General features: G+C 37.2%; 1 protein-coding gene across 3 annotated transcripts in view; it reads left to right on the top strand.

Annotated features, from left to right (window-relative positions):
• Positions 1 to 22,274, top strand: part of KCNQ5 (potassium voltage-gated channel subfamily Q member 5) — a 597,308-nt gene that overhangs the window by 415,761 nt on the left and 159,273 nt on the right. For all 3 annotated transcript variants that reach the window (XM_032153280.2, XM_032153268.2, XM_032153291.2), the window contains exon 3: positions 9,732 to 9,858. In XM_032153280.2, the coding sequence (XP_032009171.1) occupies positions 9,732 to 9,858 (127 nt within the window). The remainder of the gene's footprint in view (positions 1 to 9,731; positions 9,859 to 22,274) is intronic.

The following is a 22,274-nucleotide window of genomic DNA, read 5'->3' as shown; positions in this document are numbered from 1 at the left end:
AAGCAATTCTCCTGCCTCAGCCTCCTGAGTAGCTGGGATTACAGGCACCTGTCACCATGCCCGGCCAATTTTTGATTTTTAGTAGAGACTGGATTTCACCATGTTAACCAGGCTGGTCTCGAACTCCTGACCTCAAGTGATCTGCTCACCTCGGTCTCCCAAAGTGCCGAGATTACCGGCGTGAACCACTGCTCCCGGCCTCATGTAGTTCTTAAGAGGAAGAAAAGCCTATAGATTAGTGAGAAGTAGACAAATTAGCAATTTGAATCAAATGAAAACTTGGTTTGATTTCATTCATTTTGGAGACACTTTTGGTGTTTCCATTTCGATCTGATTCAGGACATTGAGCTTCGATTCTAAGTTGAACTGGTTAATTTGTGATTATTTTACAAAATCATAACAGAATAGATATCTGGGTCCAGTTCAAGGTACAGCCATTTTCAATGTTTCCAGCTTGGTGTTTATGATTCATACATGAATCATTTGGGCATGCAGACACACCCAAATAGAAACCTCAAACCAATTAAGGTATAAATAGGTTTAGAATGGGGGAGGATGGACAACCCAAAAAACCTCAGCGAGGCTCCTCCACAAAGGGCACCACTTCAGCTTGGTCCTCTGGGCAGACTTCACCTGTGGCAGGTGAAGGGGAAAGCCTAAGACATCCTGTGCCCTGCTGCAGATGCGACTTACAGAACATAAAACGTAAACGCAGAAGGGATCATCTGGGTGGCTGCTCATACTAGGCAGGCATTATAGCTGCTGACAAGAGCCAACCCATCCCTAAGGATCTAAAATCACTACCAGAGAGGACAGAAGTCCTCTCATCATGGCATCCCAACTAGTAACTGGGATACATAGGGCCACCCCAGGTAGGCAGCGAGGGGTAAATCAGGAATGTCCTGCTGTTCCCAACTCTTTTCCCCAAGAAGGGGGCACCCACTTCCTGCCTCCAGCCCATATGGTCTCAATTCATGGCCTCAATACCTGATAAAAACCAGCCTTGATCCTTCCTTAGTAACAAAGTGTCAATCAGTCATTTGGAATGGGGCATTTTCAAACTATTGCCTTCGCTATGATCTTCTGAAGAACCTCTGGGATAAACGAACATTGTTATTTAGGTACGGTTAAATGAATTACTTTTCAGGAGCAGATTTATATATTAACAGGTGTGAAAAACTTGAATGAATAAATCATTTATAAAGAAATTGCAGGAATCAACTAATCCCAGGCGGGAAGACCCACTAAGGCACTAGATTTTGCTGGAGCTACTCAAAGAAATTCACCTATCATATCTTCCTAAGCCTTCCAATCAATGAGGCTAGCCGCAGTGACACTGTCTGTCAAAACTACCTCAGTCATTTTTTTCCAAAGCAGGAAGCATCCATACCCCTTCACACCTTAATCTAATTTCCCCTATCTCCACCCCACTCCCACTTCTATGACCCCCTTCTCCCCATACCCACCCCCTGAAGCATCTACTAGCCAACTTAGTGAAGTTCTGTCACGCTCTCACAACCACCTCTGTGCAGCAATGATTCTGTAAATATCCATGTGTCCTCAACTCCAGGTCAAATTAGTCCCTTTGGTAAAAACATTCATTCCCTCAAATTCTCTTCCAGTACACTAATATACCTTCCCAAAAAGTAAGGAGAAGTTTGAAAGCTAGCTAGATTGATGATGGTGTGTGATGTTCTATAAGTTACAGTTAGTAAACATGTTTCGAAGATATTTTTCTGCTCTCCAAAGAGACACAATTCCGGAAGATATTTACTTTTGTATATTTCCACATTTTGGTTTAAGTTTGGAGCCATCTCTAGATTTTAATTTCATTCCCCTAATATGTGTTATACTAGTAGAATTTTCCAAATTACACAGAATTATAACTGCAACCCTTCTGACTTATGCCTTTACGATGCAGTTTATGTCACAAGTTCTTTCCCGGCAGGGATTATGTAAAGAGGCATGTTGACCTGCTAGCTCTATGTTACTTTAAGTATATGCACACACACACAAAGGAACAAAAATAGCTGGGAATTGATTATGTTGATATTCTGAATAAAAGCAATAGTTCTAATTATGTATGTCTAATTAGCCGCAGCTCTTCAAGAATTGGTGCAAATGTCACAGGGTTTGTAATGTCAGCATTTCATCTTCACGAAAATGCTATTTGATGGCATAAAACCAGAAAAAACTAATGGTCACAGAAGACAGCTTGTAGATTAGACAAAGGTCACTGTGTTTTAATGAACAGTGCTGTTAATTAATGAGAAAACAACTGGAACATGAGCTTTTAAACATTGTGAATTTGAACCCAAAAAATCAATCTGCCTAAAACAATTTTAAGTAGCTAAAAAACAAAATAACTGCAAGAACATAATTTAAACCTCAAATGGTACAGCAGAGTTATATGTATCAATTAAATTGAATCACAGTTCTCAGGTATGACATATGAAGAGGCTTCTTTAATGCCTGGAAAAGAGGGTTAATATGGATTGGTATTCTCAATACGTAGTGTAGATAAAATTCAAGACTAGCTCTACCACTGCCTCTTTTTTTTTTTTTTTTTTTGAGACAGAATCTCGCTCTGTCTCCCAGGCTGGAGTGCAGGGGCACAATCTCGGCTCACTGCAAGCTCCACCTCCCGGGTTCACGCCATTCTCCTGCCTCAGCCTCCTGAGTAGCTGGGACTACAGGCGCCCGCCACCACGCCCGGCTAATTTTTTGTATTTTTAGTAGAGACGGGGTTTCACCGTGTTAGTCAGGATGGTCTCGATCTCCTGACCTCGTGATCCACCTGCCTCGGCTTCCCAAAGTGCTGGGATTACAGGCGTGAGCCACCGCGCCCGGCCACCACTGCCTCTTAGGCTTCTTAATTTCCTTATCATTTAAGAAGAATAAGAAAGTTCTATGTTTTACCAAAATTCTGTGAGGACAAATGAGGAAACATTGTAACTCCTGCAAGGTGAATGATAAAAATAATAAACATTTATTGTCTTTGCTTTTGTAAAGAGCTATCCAAGCCAAGCTTCCAAGAGCTTAAATAAGGAAGGACAGGACCATTGTTAATAACATCAAGTTTCCACTACAGCTTTCCTCCAAACAAGTCAAATATTCTGAATATTATTCACTAATCTCTTTAGCTGCCATTTCAGTAAATAGCGAGCATTTTATTTCAACTAAAACCAAGCAAGAGAAAATGAACTGCTTTATCCTGAGGTACAGCAGCAAAGGCACCAGAACTTGTCTCATGGCTTACCCAGCAAGGGTCAGAAGAGCCATCCCTAATTTAAATCATCTCAACTGAATGTAACAGATTTTTGTGTTTTCAACTCATATGAAAATAAAACAATCAGACCTCATCCAAAGGGTGATTTAGAGAGTACCTCTAAACAAAACGCAGTGAGATCAGACCCAGCATCTGGATTTGAAGAACATATTTCCTCTTATGAGTCTATCCCATTGTCTAGATTGCTGGCAATGGCTTTTTTAAATTTAAATTGTTATTGAGATAATTGTAGATTCACATGCAGTTGTAAGATATAATAGACATACCCTGTGTATACTTTACCCAATTTCCGCAAAAGGTAACATTTTGTAAAACTATAGTATAATATCACAACCAGGATAATAATATTGATACAGCTCACAAATCTCATTCAGATTTCTCCAGTTTTACTTGAATACATTTGTGTGTGTGTGTGTGTGTGTGTGTGTGTGTGTGTGTGTGTGTATTAGCTCTGTACAGTTTTATCACATGCACAGATTAGTATATCTAAAACAACAGTCAAGATATTGGACAGTTCCGGCCGGGCGTGGTGGCTCACTCCTGTAATCGCAGCACTTTGGGAGGCCGAGGCAGGCAGATCACGAGGTCAGGAGATCGAGACCATCCTGGCTAACATGGTGAAACCCCATCTCTACTAAAAATACAAAAAATTAGCTGGGCGTGGTGGTGGGTGCCTGTAGTCCCAGCTACTTGGGAGGCTGAGGCAGGTGAATGGCATTAACCCGGGAAGTGGAGCTTGCAGTGAGCCGAGATCGCACCACTGCACTCCAGCCTGGACAACAGAGCGACACTCTGTCTCAAAAAAAAAAAAAAGATATTGGACAGTTCCATTGTCACAAGGATCTCTCAAGTTGCCCCTTGCTAACCACATGCACCTTCTCCTTTGCACTTGCACACCCCTTCCCTTCTCCAGCCTGACCCCAGCAACCACTAATCTGTTCTCCATTTCTGAAATGTTTTTATTTCAAAAATGTTGTATAAATGGAATAATACAGTGTATAACCTTTTAAGAGTGACTTTTTTTGCGCTCAACATAATTCCTTGGCAATTCATTTATGTTACTCTGTGTATCAATAGTTCATTCATTTTTATTACTGAGTAGCATTCCATGGTATGGAGGCACCAGAGCTTGTTTAACCATCCTTATGGTGAAGGACATCTGGGCTGTTTTTGGGGTCTAGTCATTATGAATAATTCTGCTGTGAACATTCATGTACAGGTTTTTGTACAAACATAAGTTTTCATGTCTCTGACATGAATTCCCAAGAGTACAATTGCTGAGTCATATGGTAACTATATGTCCAGTTTTATAAGAAACTACCATGCTCAGAGGGACTATACTGTTTTACGTTCCCATCAGCAGTGTTTGAATGGTCCAGCTTCTCTGCATCCTCCCCAGCATTTTGTGTTGTCACTATTTTTTGCCACTATTTTTTATTTTAGCCGTTCTGCTAGCTGTGTAGTGATACCAAATCTAATTTGCATTTTTCTGATAGCTAGTGATGTCAAATAACTTTTCATGTGTTTCTTTGCCATATGTGTAACCTCTTTTATGTATGTCCTCTTTTATGAACATCCTGTTTATACCTTTGCCAATTTTCTAACTGAGTTTTTGGTTTTTTACTGTCGAGTTTTAAGGTTTCTTTATATATTTTAGATATTAGTCCTTTGTCAAATACGTGGTTTACAAACATTTTCTCCCAGTCTGTGGCTGGTCTTTTCATCCTTACTACCTTGGCTCTCACAAAGTAAGTTTTTACTTTTGATGGAGTCCAATTTCTCATTTTTTCCTTTTATAACTTCTGCTTCTGATGTCAAGATTAAGAACTCTTTGCTTAGTCCAAATCCCAAAAATGTCTCCATATTTTTCCTAAAAGTTTTATTATTTTATGTTTAATTTTTAAACCCATGGTCCATTTTTAAATGATTATCATAAGATAGGAAGTATAGATTAAGGTCCACTTTTTTGCCTATAGATGTCCAATTTTTCTAGCATCATTTGTTGAGGGCTCTTCTTCCTCCATTGAAATGCTTTTGCACCTTTAAAACGAATCAATTGAGCACATTTGTGTGGGTCTAGTTCTGAATTCTCTATTCTGTTCACTGTTCTATATGTCTATATGTTCTATATGTCTATCCCTCTACCAATCCACAGTCTTGATTACTGGAGCTATAATAGTAGGCCTTAATATCAGGTAAAGTGATTGATCTTGTTTTATTCTTCTTTGTCAGCATTGTTTAGCTATTCCAGGTCCTGTGCATTTCCATATAAATTTTAAAATAAGTTTGTATCTACCCCCCAAAAAAAAAACTTTGCTGAGATTTTGACAGCAATTTTATTAGACCTGTAGATCAGTTTGGGAAGAATTGACATCTTTGCTATGATCAGTCTTCCAATTCATAAACACGGTATTTCTCCTCACTTATTTAGGTCTTCTCTGATTTCTTTTATCTGCATTTTGTAATCTCAATGCACATAAACTGTATGTGTTTTTCTAAGTGGATACTTAAGTATTATTTTATTTGGAATTATTATAAATAATAATTTTGTGTTTCTAATTTTTGTTTCCATGTGATCATTGTTATAGTATAAAGAAATATGATTAATTTTTTACATTGATCATATATCATGCAGCCTTAGTGAACTCACTCGTTTCAAGAGTGTCTTCGTAGATTCCTTGGGATTTTTCTATAGACCATCATGCCATTTGTAAATAGAGACCATTTTATGTTTACCTTTCCAAACTGCATGCCTTTTTTTTCTTTTATTTGGCTTATTGCAGCAACTATTAATATAACCTACAATACTATGTTGAATAAGAGTGATGAAAGTATACATCTTGGTTGTTCTTAATGTTGGGGAAAACCATTCAGTCTTTCACTATTAAGTGTGATGTTAGGTTTGTTGTAAATGCTATTTATCGAATTAAACTGTTAAACCTCTTTTCCTAACTTGCTGAGAGTTTTTTTAATCATAAATGGGTGTTGGATTTTGTCAAATGCTATGTCTTCATCAATTTATATGGTTATATGTTTTTTTCTTTAGCTTTATTATATAATGCATTATATTGATTGATTTCAACCATTGAGCTAGCCTTGCATACCTGGAATAAATCCTACTTGCCTATATATTGACTGATTGACTGTTTGCTAATATTTTGTTGAGGATTTTTGTGTCTAAGTTTATGGTAAATATAGGTATGTAGTTTTTGTTTTGCTTTGTTTTATTGTCTTTGTCTGGTTTTGGTGTCAAGATAATACTGACTTCATAAAATGATTAAGAAAGTTTTTTCTCCTCTATTTTCTGGGAGAAATTGTGTGAAAATGATATATTCTTATTTAAATGCCTGGTTGATTTTGCCAGTGAAACCATTTGACCTGGACATTTCTGTTTGGGGAGATTTTAAACTATGAGTTCAATTGCTTTAGAGGTTATAGGGCTACCTAGATTGTCTATTTCTTCTTTGTTAAGTTTTGGTAGCTTGTAGTTTTTTTTTATTATTACAATTCTTTTTTTATTTTATTATTATTATACTTTAAGTTTTAGGGTACATGTGCACAACGTGCAGGTTTGTTACAGGTAGCTTGTAGTTTTAAAGGATTTGGTTCATTTCTTCTAAGTTATCAAGTGTATGTGCATAAAGTCACCATAGTACCCCTTCATTTTTTCAGTGGGTGTAGGATCTGCACTGATATCCCCTATTACATTCCTGACATTGGGGATTTTTGTCAGCTTTGAAGAAAGAGATTTATCAATTTTATTGATTTTCTCAAGGAACCACTTTTTTGTTCCATGGATTTCCCATATCGTTTCCCTCTTTTCAGTTTCATTAATTTTTGCTCTTTTCTATATTATTTCCTTCTATCTGCTTCCTTTGGGTTTATTTTACCCTTCTTTTTCCAACTTCTTGAGGTAGGAACTTAGATTATTAATATGACACTTTCTTCATCTATAATGTAAGCATTTAGTGCTATAAATTTTCCTCTCAGCACTGCTTTTACTGCATCCTACATATTTTATGTCATTTTTAAATTTTCATTTAGTTCAATTTTTTTTAAATTTTTTGAGACTTTCTCTTTGACCAATGGATTATTGGGAATATTGTTTAATTTCTACATGTTTAGAGATTTGCTTGTTGTCTTTCTGTTATTGATTTCTGGTTTTATTCCATTGTCGCTTGAGAACACATTCTGTCTGATTTTATTCTTTTAAACTTGTTGAAATTTGTTTATGACCCAGAATATAATCTATCTTAATAAATGTGCATGGGTGCTTTTTAAAAATGTGTATTCTGCTGATGTTGGGTGAAATGTCTCATATCAGTCAGATCCTGCAGGTTGAATGTGTTGTTCAAATAATTCACATGCTCGTTAATTTTCTTTCTAGTAGTTCTATGCCCATAGTTCTGAGCAAGGATAAGGTGGGTTGATGAAGTTCCCAAATACAAATTAACATTTGTCTATTTTTCCTTTCAGCCCTATTAGTTTTGCTTTATGAATTTTGAGACTGTCTTGTCATTTTTCCCTCACCTCCTTAAAAAAAAAAGCAGCAAGCAATATTTCTGAACAATAGGGCTTGAATAAAGTACTTGTAAATGTAATTTATTCTGCCTTACTGCAGCATAGGAATAGTGCAGTGACCTTGCATACCTAAGAACAATGGGCATATATCTGTCATTTGTTAAGAACAATAGACATATTGGTGTCATCTGTTTCCATGACAAAGAAAAATTACTACACGGTAGTGTTCGGGGGCTCAGGCCACATTTGGGATTTTCTTGGGGTCCCTTATAGTATGAGTACTCACAACTGGAGTGCCAAATGTCCTGGCATAAGTAGGAATTAGGGACAGGGATTAAAAATTGGATCTGCCATTCAACCTAGGTTGGGCACAGGCACAACTACATGGGCATTTTGGGCCTGAGTGTGTTTTCTATATTTGGAAAGATGTGCTGGATTAACAACAAATGATCTGGCACTTTAGATACCTTAATAAATGAACAGACTCAACTACCCAGATATACATTCAAAACCAAAACAAAGCCAAAATCAAACAAAACCTTCGGATTATTAATGAATGTATGTTGACCCTAGTTTTGGTTATCCGTGTGTAAAGTCGTCTTTGAAGGTTTATCCTATAAGTAATTTTGAATAACTGTGAGTAAGCAGTGATGATATTGGGTATTTATTGCCCATCATGAGAAATATTTGTGGATTACTTAGTGCAAAATAAGAGAAGGATAGAATGATATAGCTCTACTAGGCATTTCAAAAGTGCAGCATATCATCACATGCTCTAATTAAAGAAACAGACATTTGCCTGAAATTTGCAACAAAAATCCACTTTTATAAATTTGATAACGGTTTTTATCCTGCGAGTAAGAATGGGAGAATGGGAGTAGGTTAGAATGTTTACTTTCTCTGCTTTATATTTCTGTGATGTTTGGAAGTTTTAATAAAGACAATATATTACCTTTACAATTAAGCTATTATAATAACAATCTATAAATATTGTTCTACATTATAAATGTTGAATCAACCCTTGTTTTAAAACAAGAAAGGGAATTATTTTTTAAAGGAAAAACAGTTTTGATAAATTAAGTGCCTGTCCCTATAGGGACAAAAAGGTGACTGTGCTAAGCTTGCTCCAGAAATGCTTTCGTTTTACAAATTTCATTTGGTTTTTCATTCTATCACCGACTGTTTAATGAGCCACTTTAGCTGGCCTTTCCCCAGGGTTAACTCACAACTCTTCCTAAATAATCTCAGTCATGTTCCTGGAGCAGGTGTTGTTTTCTAGGCAGCTCTCGCCGAAGGGCAGCATGATAATTAACAAGCTTCAGATCTGGAGGATTCAGGGTCTCATTTCTGGCAAAGGATATGTGTGTCACACTGTAATGCTTTTGAAACTTACTGTTTTATAAGGAGATATTGACACCGTAATGAAAGAATTCAGTATACTTCTAAATATTTGCTTCTTTTTCTCTAAGAACAATTCTCGAAGATTTAGAGATTATGTCACTCCTTGCAGCAAAATGAAGCTCTATTTTCTGTAAAACTTGCCATTATATTTCAGGATCGCTATTTTATTTCAGACATTTCACATGTTACTGGGTAGCTAAAGTCAGCTACACTATAAATTCCAGATGAGACAGATCCATTATTCAGCCTGCACATTTAGTATTGAAACTGACTCCCAAATTTGTGAAGCATTAATGACTTGAAAAGGAACAGCATTCCATGATAGGAAATGCAGACAGTATGAGGTTCAAATGCTCTCCAGATTTTGTTTGATTTGGAGAAAGGAAATGTTCTTAACTTTAGATATTAACAACCAGATCCTTTAGACAAAGTGCCTAAATGTTCAAAAATATTCATAGAGCTTCTTGCTGTGGTTTGCTCTATAATGCTTCTCTCTGATATGTCTTATCTGATATTTTAGGAGTTCGTGATGATTGTCGTCTTTGGTTTGGAGTTCATCATTCGAATCTGGTCTGCGGGTTGCTGTTGTCGGTATAGAGGATGGCAAGGAAGACTGAGGTTCGCTCGAAAGCCCTTCTGTGTTATAGGTGAGTATCAGAGTCTCAGATACCTGGACTATGACACCAAGATTCTTTTCTTCTATCTCCTGTTTTGCAATATTTGATTAATATTAAAAGCTAACATCCATGGAGTACTTATTGTGGACCAGGCACTCTTGTGTTTTCAAAATGTTAACTCATTTGATGTTGTCTCCACAGCATTATGAGGTAGATATTTTTATTATCCCCATTTTACAGTTGAAGAATTTGAGGCAAAGAGAGGCTGAGTTAGTTGCTGAATGTCATACAGCTACTAAGTGGTAGAGCTGGAATTTTAGCCAGGCAATCTGGCTCTAGAATACCCACTTATATCAATTAACTTATATGGAAATACGTGCTTCTCCAGTGTTGCCCTGATTTAGGGGAACATTGATTTCAGTGAGTATAAAAAACCCTTTTTGCTCTGCAATGTGACACCAGGTTATGCTCTGGATCAGCAGGAATAGATAGCCATACATTGGTACTGGTAATGCATATCAATTAACATTCTTCAAGAATGATTGTAAGTATGGTTTGCTTAATGCATTGGTAACTGTAGACTGGACAAAGTGCTCCACACTCTGAAATATGAATCCCCCACCCTCCAATCCAAAATACCCAAATACATAGCACATCTCTGCACCTCCCTAGCTGCCATTGTTTCTGACAGACATCATTCACCTGGGTTCCAGCTTGAAATTATACTTCCTAATGAAGATGCCATAGAGCATTCTGGAAGTAAGATCTAGCATTTCCCAGTAATATTTAAAAGTATTATAAAATGGAAAAGTCTATATATAAAAGCTATTATTATTATTATTATTTAGCAGCTAAATTTGGCTCTCTTGCTTTTTTGTCTTTCTCACTTCTTAGGCAGCCATTCAAATCCAAATACTGAAAATTCTTGATGAGGCTTATTTATTTCAACTATTTTCAACCTGAAAAAGTAGGTTTTTAATTTACAAAATAGTTTAGGCTATCTTCTACAGCTACCACAGGTTTTCTGTTTTGTTTTAGGAGTCAGGAATTGTTGAGTAATCTTCTTAGTTTCCTCCCTTACTCCTGTTCCCTATGGTGGGGGCAGAGTGGATTTAAGGAAGAAAGTGTATCATCTTCCATGGGCACTGTTAAGAAGAGTCTTTTATTCCATACTTCTTTCATAGTATGCACATCTCAAAAGTCTCCACTTATTAAACCAGAATTTATGGAAATGTGGCTGTGTGTGAGGCACTGGTGTTACAATATTGAATCTAGTGGAATTCTCAGTTAAATCTATCTTAAAATACCTTGTTTGGCCCTCATGAATGCAGTCTGTTTGTCTAGCTGTCTATCTTCTCCAATAATAGGCTTTACTTCTTTTTGGAAGCCATCATGCTAAGGTATGGAGCAAAGTAGGTGGTAACTCCAAGCCTTGCAGATTCATAAAGCCCTAAGGCATATTAGTGAAGGCATTAGATTTTTCTCCCTGGAGATGCTTTTTTCTCTCTGAATTCTCTACTCAGGCAGCATTACAACGGACTGTAACTTGATGTGAAACTACTGCCCAACAAGTACTTTCTGTCCCATAAGGGGCCCAAACAAAACAATTCACAAGGCAGATGGTTAGCCAAGATTCACTCAACTTCTACAGGATAAGGTCAGTTCATGGATGACTGGAAAAATGTTTCATTCCAGATTTTAAAACCAATTAAAAATTGGTTTTGTTCCAATTCCAGAAGCAATGCCAACGTATCTCTGGCCTCCATGTGAAAAAGAAAGCTTTTTCCCAGATGTCTGCTGCCTTTTGATAGCTGTTTTCAGCTATGGATACATCAACACATCTTAGTCCTTTAGTCTTTCTCTTCCTGTCTCAGGTCCTTGCAGGTCTTGATATAATATGTAGTTCTAAAAATGATGTTATGTTATCTATAATCTTACTTGCCTTTGGACGTATCAATAGTGACCTTAAAAATTTAGTATGATGCCTGGCACAGTCACTCCTGCCTGTAATCCCAGCCCTTTGGAAGGCTGAGGAAGGCAGATCACTTGAGCCCAGGAGTTTAAGACCAGCCTGGGATGGAAAGACCCTGTCTCTACCAAAATTTAAAAATTAGCTGGGCATGGTGGCATACACCTGTAGTCCCAGCTACTCAGAAGGCTGAGACTGGAGGATCACTTGAGCCCAGGAGTTTGAGGCTGCAGTGAGCCATGTTCCTGCCACTACACTCCAGCCTAAGTAAAAAGAGTAAGACCCTGTCTCAAAAAAATACTAGTATGACATGGTTTAGGCATAATTGCAGTTTTGTTAACCCTTCAGACCTTTTCTTTATTTAGATATTTTACCTCTAGTAAATTAATTGCTTTGAAAGAAAATTTCATGGATAAATATATAATGAATCCCCATTAGAACAAAGTCTAGATTTGTACTTACAGTTAGGATAACTATGAATTTTTTTAGTCTTTTATTAAATGTACATGTTTGACCCATGGTCCAGCTGAATGGATGTTATAGTGAAGCATGTTCAAACGTGGCTTATCAGTATGAGGTCAGTAAAATTTAACCCACACGAAGGAATCAAACATCACCTTCCTGAAGGCAGCAAGCTGTACTAGATGACTTTTGAGACTGTTTCTAGGCCTGTTCAACAGGTTCATAAAAATGCTTGATGTAACTGGTAAGATACTAAAGTGAACACTGTAGTACCCTTGTTCAACCTAATTTACTGTGACAAAATGAAAAAAGAAATAGCATCACTTATCTGTCCATGATAACTGTTCTGAATGGGTGTTTAGAAATATAGCTAAAACCTCTCAAAACTTCATATATTTGTAAGATTTGATTACTCTAAACATGCCAAGTACACACCCAAATATTTTTAGAAGTCTTGAGCATTCGAGAAAAGAACATAGAAAAGATTGTGGTAGACTGGCTGTGCCTTCAACCTGGGAAATGCTTTCTGTAAGCACACCAATGTTTTTCTTTCCAATTGGAAACACACTGAAGCAGCTAGAGTGGTCAGCTAACAAGCCCCATGTAGTACTGCACCCTATTGACAAAGGCCCAATTGATAGAGGTTTTATGGGCTAATTACTGAAGATTTTAGCATGTCCCCTTCTGAACTGCCCACCTTCCTTATCCCCGCACTCTAGCCAAAACCAAGAGCATTTCAAAAGCCCATTGATTTCACAAATCCTAAAATCATTACATATTTGTGTTTGGAAAACATATTTTAAACAATTGTAACATAAGGGAAGAAACAAATCTATTTAACTGTTTTTAATTGGGTACTTTCTTTCATTACTACTGTGTATTGATTTATCTCTGCTTGGTTTTAAGCATTTGCTTTGAAAATTAGTAAAATCTTATCTAGAATATAAAATTCTTCCTCATATCTATGTGTTCAATTTTTATCTCTCCCCTAAGACTCTTCTGTCATAATAACATTCTATAGCTATGAGCACTAATTGCTGTATTGCTGATGTGGATAGTCAAGTGTGTTTTGGGATGACCACCCAAGCTGCCCTTCATTTACCCGGACTGGCTGCTTTATGATTTCTCTATGTGAAAACACAAAACACTCACCCAATAACATCGGCATAAAGATTTTGTGAATAACCTCTAAGACTGATTTCATAGTCATTCTTTTTTCTAGCTTTCATTACTGACCTACCCAAAAATTGCAAATAGACCAAAGGCTGAAACTGGGATCACAATAATGAGCCTGATGTGTCAGGAAGCCAACAAATGACTTCTCACAGTGGCTTTTTTTAGATTCCTTGGTGACGCTTTCCAAAGGCAGATACAACAGGGCCATATTTTTCAGTCTTGCAGGGAGTCTCGGTGAGAAAATACCAGCCTGTTATTAGTCTTGGATCTGTATTTGATGCTAAGTGTAAGTTGATTTCTTATTGTTATTTTAACAGTTTATTTTCAGTGTAATTATTTCCACAAGAGGACAAAAGAGGCATAAAATAAAATTTTATTTTATCCTACATGGATAAAATAAAATTGAAGCCTTTATTAAAATCGACCACATGGCTGAGACTACTCTAATATATCTATGATTTCATCTTTTTAAAAGGCAACTTAAGTTGCTAATGTGTTCAAAAGTTAGATCACAGACTCCCAAAACTGCCACTATGTTCTAAATTGATTTGAGACATCATTTTTCTATTTCTCTGTCTTCTTTATCTTTTGTTCTAAGACACTTACTCTTGAGTGGCATTATTTTCTATACCTTCTACTCCCTTTTCCCCTTTAGTAGAAATTATATTATTTCACTTATTTTCTGTTAGTCATACACTCTTCTGCGACTTTTTACTTCTAAGTGTTCAAACTCCCTCAGTGCACGTAGATTCCTTCCATGTAATTAACTGGACCATCTGAGGACAATTAAAACCCGTTGGATTGGCTGATCACAAAACATTAAAACAATTTTAATCCCTCTAGTTAATAATAGCTGATATTTATTGAGAACTACTATATATTAGGTACTACTCTAAGTGCTTTATAAATATGGTCTTATTTAATTCTACATAAGTACTATAATGTCCTTATTTATTTATTTTATTTTACTTTACTTTATTTTATTTTTATTTTATTTTACTTATTTTATTTTTTGAGGCAGAGTTTCCCTCTATCACCCAGGCTAGAGTCCAGTGGCACAGTCTCAGCTCACTGCAACCTCTGCCTCCTGGGTTCAAGCCGTTCTCATGCCTCAGCCTCCTGAGTAGCTGGGACTACAGGCACACACCATCACACCCAGCTAATTTTTGCATTTTTAGTAGAAATAGGATTTCACTGTGTTGGCCAGGCTGGTCTTGAACTCCTGGCCTCAAGTGATCCACTCGCCTCAGCGTCCCAAAGTGCTGGTATTACAGGTGTGAGCCACCATGCCTGGCCTTTATAATGTCCCATTTTATAGATGAGGAAGTAAGACAAAACTTAAGACTTTATAGATGAGGAAGTAAGACAAACTTAAAAAGATGATAGGTGAAAGAACCTGGATTTATTTCTCATGATTTCACTCTAGAAAAATATACATACCCAACTGGAAAATTGTCTTTACTGTTTACTAGCATTTTAAAATTAAATTTAATTGAACCTTATCTATTGTCATCAACTTGTAAACCAAAGAACATGATACTATTATGCTTATCATTAGTAATTCAAGATCTTTAAGGAAAAGCCAGGCTTTATAGAACATTACTTGCAGTATTAGCCTTAATTATATCAACTAAATTATGTTACCTATTGCTGCTCTCTAACCTGAATGGGAAATTAGGACCTAAAATAGACTTACTTGCCTGTATCAAACTTGCATATGCTCTTGAGTTGATGTTATCATAAGGCTCCCTGTGTATTTCCAAATTGGAGACATCTGGAGAGTAAGTAACATTGCTCGCAGGAATACCTTCAAATGTTTTTTAACATTAATAAGCTATTGGTAATTTAGGTAATTTAGTTGACCTGGTACACAAACTTGAAAGTTGAACTTACAAGGTAGCTTGATTAGCTGATATGATTGGACCACATGAAGAAAATTTATTTCCAAAAAGGAAAATGAATAAGGATTATTTCCCCCTCTTTCTATAAACTTTAGTAGAGCACTATGATATACTGTATTAACATTCTGTACTATCACATGTTACATAAGAAAATTCATTCACAGACAGAGTATTTATTATGTGTCAAACACAATCTTAAGTATAAAGGATACAAAAGCGACTAAAACACGGTTCTTGCCTATAAGAATAGAATCTCATGTGCCCTTAGAGAATGGCAAAACTGAAAGGAGGTATACTATAATTATGGTGTTACAGAGCAAAGGTGATGGAAATTGAAGTAGTCCTAGAAAGAAGGCTATAGAATATCATGAGTGATTATATAAAACAAAGAAGCAAAGGACTACCCCCAGGTTTTCAAATTATGTTTGAGTCATCCACCGAACATTTATACAATTTCTACCATGTCCAGGCATGCTTATGGATGCTGGAGAGGCTGTATGGCACCAAATGGACAAGGTCTTCCTTCTTATAGAGATAATATTCGTGTGGTCAAATAAAAACAATACACAAATATGTTTTTGAAAAACAAGATAAAGTCAGCTACGGATAAGCACAATGAAGAAAATAAAACAGAAAGAGTAGAGGCTACCTTAGCTTGGGTGGTCTGAGAAAGTCTTTCTAAGTAGTTGACACTTGAGTTGACCTGAATATTAAGAAGAGCCAGCCATGAGAAGGTTTAGACACAGATGTTTCCAGGCCAGGGAATAGTAATTGCAAGGATTATTAACACTTGATGAGCTTGGGTTGTACAAGGTGGAGACATAAGGTCTTGTGATTGGAGCTCAATGAGCAGTGGGGAGAATAGCAGGTGATAGGGGAGACATGCAGAGGTCACACCCTTAAGGCCATGTAGGCTCTGCTACCCTGAATCAAGGTTCCTTCTAAAGACAGGCCACCAGGCAAAGGTCCAACGGGTTGCTGGCAGGCCTTAATATGAATACTATTCAGGTTATGAACAGCAACATTAATCAGGCAACAAAAAGTATGACTGTTTAATGCCCTGGGTTTTTTAGTCATCTGTGCCTGTTGGAACTTCCTATCAGCAATATACAAATGACTACCCATTCTGAAAAATATAAACGTAAGTTTATAAGGAAATAATCCTCTGAATTTTCTGTTTCTATATTTCTGCCCTTAGAAACATAAAATTTTACATTGTTTTTTAAAAGGTTATTTTTCTATGAGGAACTGGAATTAGAATGTGATGGAAACTTTTTTACAGCCCCAGTGGTATCACCAGCAAGCAATTCCTAAGATCCTCCTTGCCAAAGGACTCTGTTCCATGCTCTTAGTTATGATGATTGCAGTGCAGAATTATTTCATTAAAGATTGTTTATTTCTTTTGAGAAATTGTCCCTTTTTGCCTTGAGATGTTATCTGAAACTCTGTGATCAATAAGAAGCATTAAACTGTCACTATGGGGTAAATTTTCAGAGTGGTGCCTGCAATTTGCCAGTATGAGTCCCATTAACTTCCGTGGAAGTCCTGCAGTTAAACCCCTGCACATGGCTTTGAAAATGTTCTACAGTTTGTCTTTGTGGTGCCTTTTTTATTTTTAATAAATATCACAGAGCAACTCAGTGCATAGTTGATTGCAGTATTTAAGAACGTGGATAATGTACTGTGCAGGAGGAGACTTTTAAAATTAGATTTTAAAGCTTCATTTCTATTAAGAGTCACAACAACAATATAAATATGTCTTTAGTTCTTCAAAGAGCACCTATCTATAAAGGAATTTGGAGCTCAATTAGAATATAGAGCTTATAAAGCAGCACCATGTCCCTCTGAGACATTGTTTACTTCACTCTATAGACGGAAAAGTTGAGGCACTGTGAAGTGGGGGTGCTTTGTCCTTAGCCCGTAAATCAGCAGTAAAGCTAGGAATAGCATGCTGGCCTCCCAATAGCTCATTGCTCTAAAGCACTGCCTCTTGTTACAGTCAAATTTAATTGTAGTATAATCCGTTTAATCTACATGTGGAGAAATAATGAAGGAGCAGGAAAAATGAATTTATTAACAGATTAGTGGAAAACCATATTACATAGATTAGCAACTGTCTTTTCAAGATCCATATTTTCAGCATGTGGTAGATGGTATCTGATGCCATGAAAGCAAATACTCTAATTCCACTGGCCAGAACTGGCAAAGAACTTCTTATTTTCCTCACTTTGAAACATAAGTAAAGGGGTTCCACTTGAAAATTAATAAGCCATGTGATATGATTCGATTCCCCAAATCTCCCTCCTTCTAGGGGCCATTGTCTAAAGTCTAAAAGAAAACAGACCAGGCACAGTGGCTCACTCCTGTAATCCTAGCACTTTAAAGGGAGAGCAAGGTAGGAGGATCACTTGAGCCTAGGAGTTCAAAATCATCAACCTGGACAACATAATGAGACCCTATCTCTACAAAAAAAAAAAAAAAAAGTAATAGCTGGGTATGGTGGAACACACCGGTAGTCTCAGCTACTCAGGAGGCTGATAGGAGAAGGTAACTTCTGCCCAGGAGTTCAAGGCTGCAGTGAACTCACCACTGTACTGCAGCCTGGGCAACAGAGTAAGACAGAGAAAGAGAGAGAGAGAGAGAGAGAGACAAAGAGAAAGGAAGGAAGAAAAAAGAAGAAGAAGAAGAAGGGAAGAAAGGAAAGAAAATAGATGTAACTATTATAAAAGATGTTCAATTTTTTATTCTGGAATAACTTTAGACTCACTTAGAAGTTGCAAAAATAGTACAGAATTTCCATGTTCAAATGTACTCTTTACCTAACTTTCCCCAAAATATTTTACCTACGTATACTGCAATTATCAAAACCAGGATATGAATACATACTATTAACTATAGTCCTTATTTGAATTTCACCAGTTTTTATATGCGCTCAATTTTTATATACACTCCTATAAAATTTTCTCACATGTATATATGCATTTAACCACCACCACAATCAAAATACAGAACTTTTCCATCACCCTAAATAAACTTGGAATGATATACTTTGTATTAGTCCTTTACAGGTACTCCCTCTCTTCAATCCTAACCCCTGGGAACCACTATATCTGTTCTGTTTCACTATAATTTTGTCATGTTTATAATGTTATATAAATGAAATTGTAAAGTAGTAATCTTTTGAAATTGGCTTTTTCTTACACAGTATGATGCTCTTGAGATCCATCCAAGTGCATCAATAGTGCATTCCTGTTTATTGCTTAATAGAATTCCATGATCTAGATGTAACACAATTTGTATATTCATTTACCTAATCAAGGTCATTTGGGCTGCTTCTAGTTTTTGGCTATTACAAATAAGGCAGCTATGTACATTCATGTGTAGGTTTGTGTATGAACATAAGTTTTTATTTCTCTAGGGTCATATAGTGCTGGTTCATCTTTATCAGAAACTGCCAAACTATTTCCTTTTAAAATATAGAAATGCCAATGCGAACATGTGCATTGAGGTCAGCAGCCCCACCCCCTGCCACACGCTGCCACTGCTGCCAGTGTGAACATATGCATGGAGGCTGGCAGCCCCACGCTCACCACTAGCCTGCCCCTGCGCTGACACTGCTACCAGCATGAGTGTACACACGGAGGCCGGCAGCCCCATGGCCACCAGCACTCTGCCCCAGTTGATGAGCATTCACCCCACCACACTGCCACTTGCTCTTGGCACTGCTCTTGGCACTTACAAATAAGCACAGATTCTGCTGCCACCACCCCAACAAAGTGGTTTGGCTGGCACCACCCGTCAGAGTATTGTGGCCAGAGGTCCAGGAACACCTCAGCCCCTCCACTGTAGCAGTTTCCTAACCTCAAGGGGCCAGAGAACGAAGTCAGATATCCAGTAACAGCCTCCCAAAGTTGCAGCATGCAGCCCAAAAGTTCTGAGCTGAGCCTTGCCCCCTAAATTCTTCCAGAAACGAAGCCAGTCAACTGAACCCACCTTATATGAGATTCAAACCTTCCAGGGCATCAAAGAAGATAGAGGCAAAAAAAACCTATCCGAAGGACAGCAATTTCTAAGACTGAAGGAAAATCAGCCCACACAGATGATAAAGAACCAGTGCAAGACCTCTGGCAACTCAAAAGTCAGAGTGCTTTCTTACCTCCAAACAACTGCAGTAGTTCCCCAGCAATGGTTCTTAACCAGGCTGAAATGACAAAAACAGAAATCAGAATGTGGATAGGAACAGAGATCACTGAGATTCAGGAGACAGTGAAAACCTAATCCAGGGATTCTAAAGAATACTACAAAGTGATACAGGAGATGAAAGACGAAATGGCCACTTTAAGAAAGAACGGAACTGATCTGATAGAGCTGAAAAACTCACTTCAAGAATTCCAGAATACAATCACAAATATAACAGCAGAATCGATTAAGCTGAGGAAAGAATCTCAGAGCTTGAATATAACTTCTCTGAAATAACTCAGTCAGACAAAAATAAAGAAAAAAAGATTAAAGACGAATGAACAAAATTTCCAAAGTATGGGATTATGTAAAGACACCAAATCTATGACTCACTGATGTCCCTGAAAGAGAGGGAGAGAAAGCAAGCAACTTGGAAAACATATTTTAGGATATCATCCATGAAAATTCCCCCAACTTCACTAGAGAGGCCAACATTCAAACTCAGAAAATGCAGAGAACCCTTGTGAGATACTACACAGATAACCATCCCCAAGACACATACTTGTCAGATTCTCTAAGATCAAAATGAAACAAAAAATGTTAACAGCAGCTAAAGAGAAGGGGCAGGCCACCTCCCAAGGAAACCCCATCAGGCTAACAGCATACCTTTCAGCAGCAACTCTATAAGCCAGCAGAGACTGAGGACCTATATTCAGCATTATTAAAGAAAAGAAATTCCAAACAAGAATTTCATATCCAGCCAAACTAAGCTTCATAAGTGAAGGAGAAATAAGATTCTTTTCAGGCAAGCAAATGCTAAGGGAATTCATTACCATCAGACCTGCCTTATAAGAGGTCCTAAAGGGAGTGTTAAATATGGAAAGGAAAGATTATTACTGGCCACTACAAAAACATGCTTAAGTACATACACCATTGATGCCAAAAAGCAACCACACAAAGAGATCTGCATAATAACCAAATAACAACTCAAAACAGGATTTGATCCTTCAAATCCACACATATCAATATTAACTAACCTTAAATGTAAATGGGCTAAATGCCCAATTAAAAGGCACAGAGTGGCAAGTTGGACAAAGAAGCAAGACCCAACAGTATGCTGTCTTGAATAGACCCATTTCGCATGCAGTGACACACATAGGATCAAACTAAAGGGATGGAGAAAAATCTACCAAGCAAATGGAAAACAGAAAAAAGCAGGAGTTGCTATTCTGCGTTCAAACAAAACAGACTTTAAACCAACAAAAATCAAAAAAGATAAAGAAAGGCATTACATAATGGTAAAGGGTTCACCTCAAAAGGCCAGACTTAACTGTCCTAAATAGATATGCATCCAAAACAGGAGCACCCAAATTCATAAAGCAAGTTTTTAGAGACCCACAAAGAGATTTAGATAACCACACAATAATAGTGGGAGACTTTAACATCCCACTGGCAGTATTAGACAGGTCATTGAGGCAGAAAACTAACAAAGAAATTCAGGACCTGAATTTGACACTTGACCAAATAGACCTAGTAGACATCTACAGAAATCTCCACCCAAAAACAAGAGTGTGTATATTCTTCTCATCTGCACATGGCCTATAATCTAAAATTGACCAATCAGCCATAAAACAATCCTTAGCAAATAAAAAAACAACATACCAACCACACTCTCAGACTACAGTGCAATAAAAATAGAAATTAATGGAAATTAACCTGCTTCTGAATGACTTTTGGGTAAACAATGAAATTAAGGCAGAAATCCAGAAATTATTTGAAACTAATTAGAACAAAGATACTACACACCAGAATCTCTGGGGCACAGCTAAAGCAATATTAAGAGGGAAGTTTATAGCGCTGAATGCCTACGTCAAAAAGTTAGAAGGATCTTAAGTTAACAACCGAACATCACACCTAGAGGAAATAGAGAAACAAGAGCAAATCGACCCCAAAGCTAGTAGAACACAAGAAATCAATATCAGGGCTAAACTGAAGGAAATTGAGACACAAAAAAAATACAGAAGATCAATGAATCCAGGACTTGGTTCTTTGAAAGAATAAATAAGGTAGATAAAATGCTAGCTAGACTGATAAGGAAAAAAAGAGAAGATCAAAATAAACACAATCAGAAATGACAAAGGGATGTTACCACCTACCCCACAGAAATTTAAAAAACCCTCAGAGACTACTAAAAACACCTCTGTGCACACAAGCTAGAAAACCTAGAAGAAATGGATAAATTCCTTGAAATATACAACCTTCCAAGATTGAACCAGGAAGAAATTGAATCCTGGACAGAGACCAATAATGAGTTCCAAAACTGAATCAGTAACAAAAAGCCTACCAACCAGAAAAAACCCGGGACCAGAGGGATTCACAGCTGAATATTACAAGAAGTATAAAGAAGAGCTGGTACCATTCCTACTGAAACTATCCCAAAAAACAGAGGAGGAGGGACTCCTCCCTAACTCATTCTATGAAACCAGCATCATCCTGATACCAAAACCTGGCAGGGACACAACAACAACAAAAAACAAAACTTCAGGCCAAATCCTTGATGAACATAGATGCAAAAATTCTCAATAAAATGCTAGTGAAATGAATCCAGCAGCACATCAAAAAGCTAATCCACCACTATCAAGGAGGCTTCATTCCTGGGACGCAAGTTTGGTTCAACATACACAAATGAATAAATGTGATTCATCACATAAACAGAATTAAAAACAAAAACCACATGATAATCTCAATAAATGCAGAAA

The sequence above is a fragment of the Hylobates moloch genome, unplaced genomic scaffold (assembly GCF_009828535.3).
Source record: "Hylobates moloch isolate HMO894 unplaced genomic scaffold, HMol_V3 SCAFFOLD_2, whole genome shotgun sequence".
Taxonomy (NCBI): domain Eukaryota; kingdom Metazoa; phylum Chordata; class Mammalia; order Primates; family Hylobatidae; genus Hylobates; species Hylobates moloch.
The sequence above is the reverse complement of the archived record's forward strand: the minus strand, read 5'-3'. Positions and strand labels throughout refer to the sequence as shown.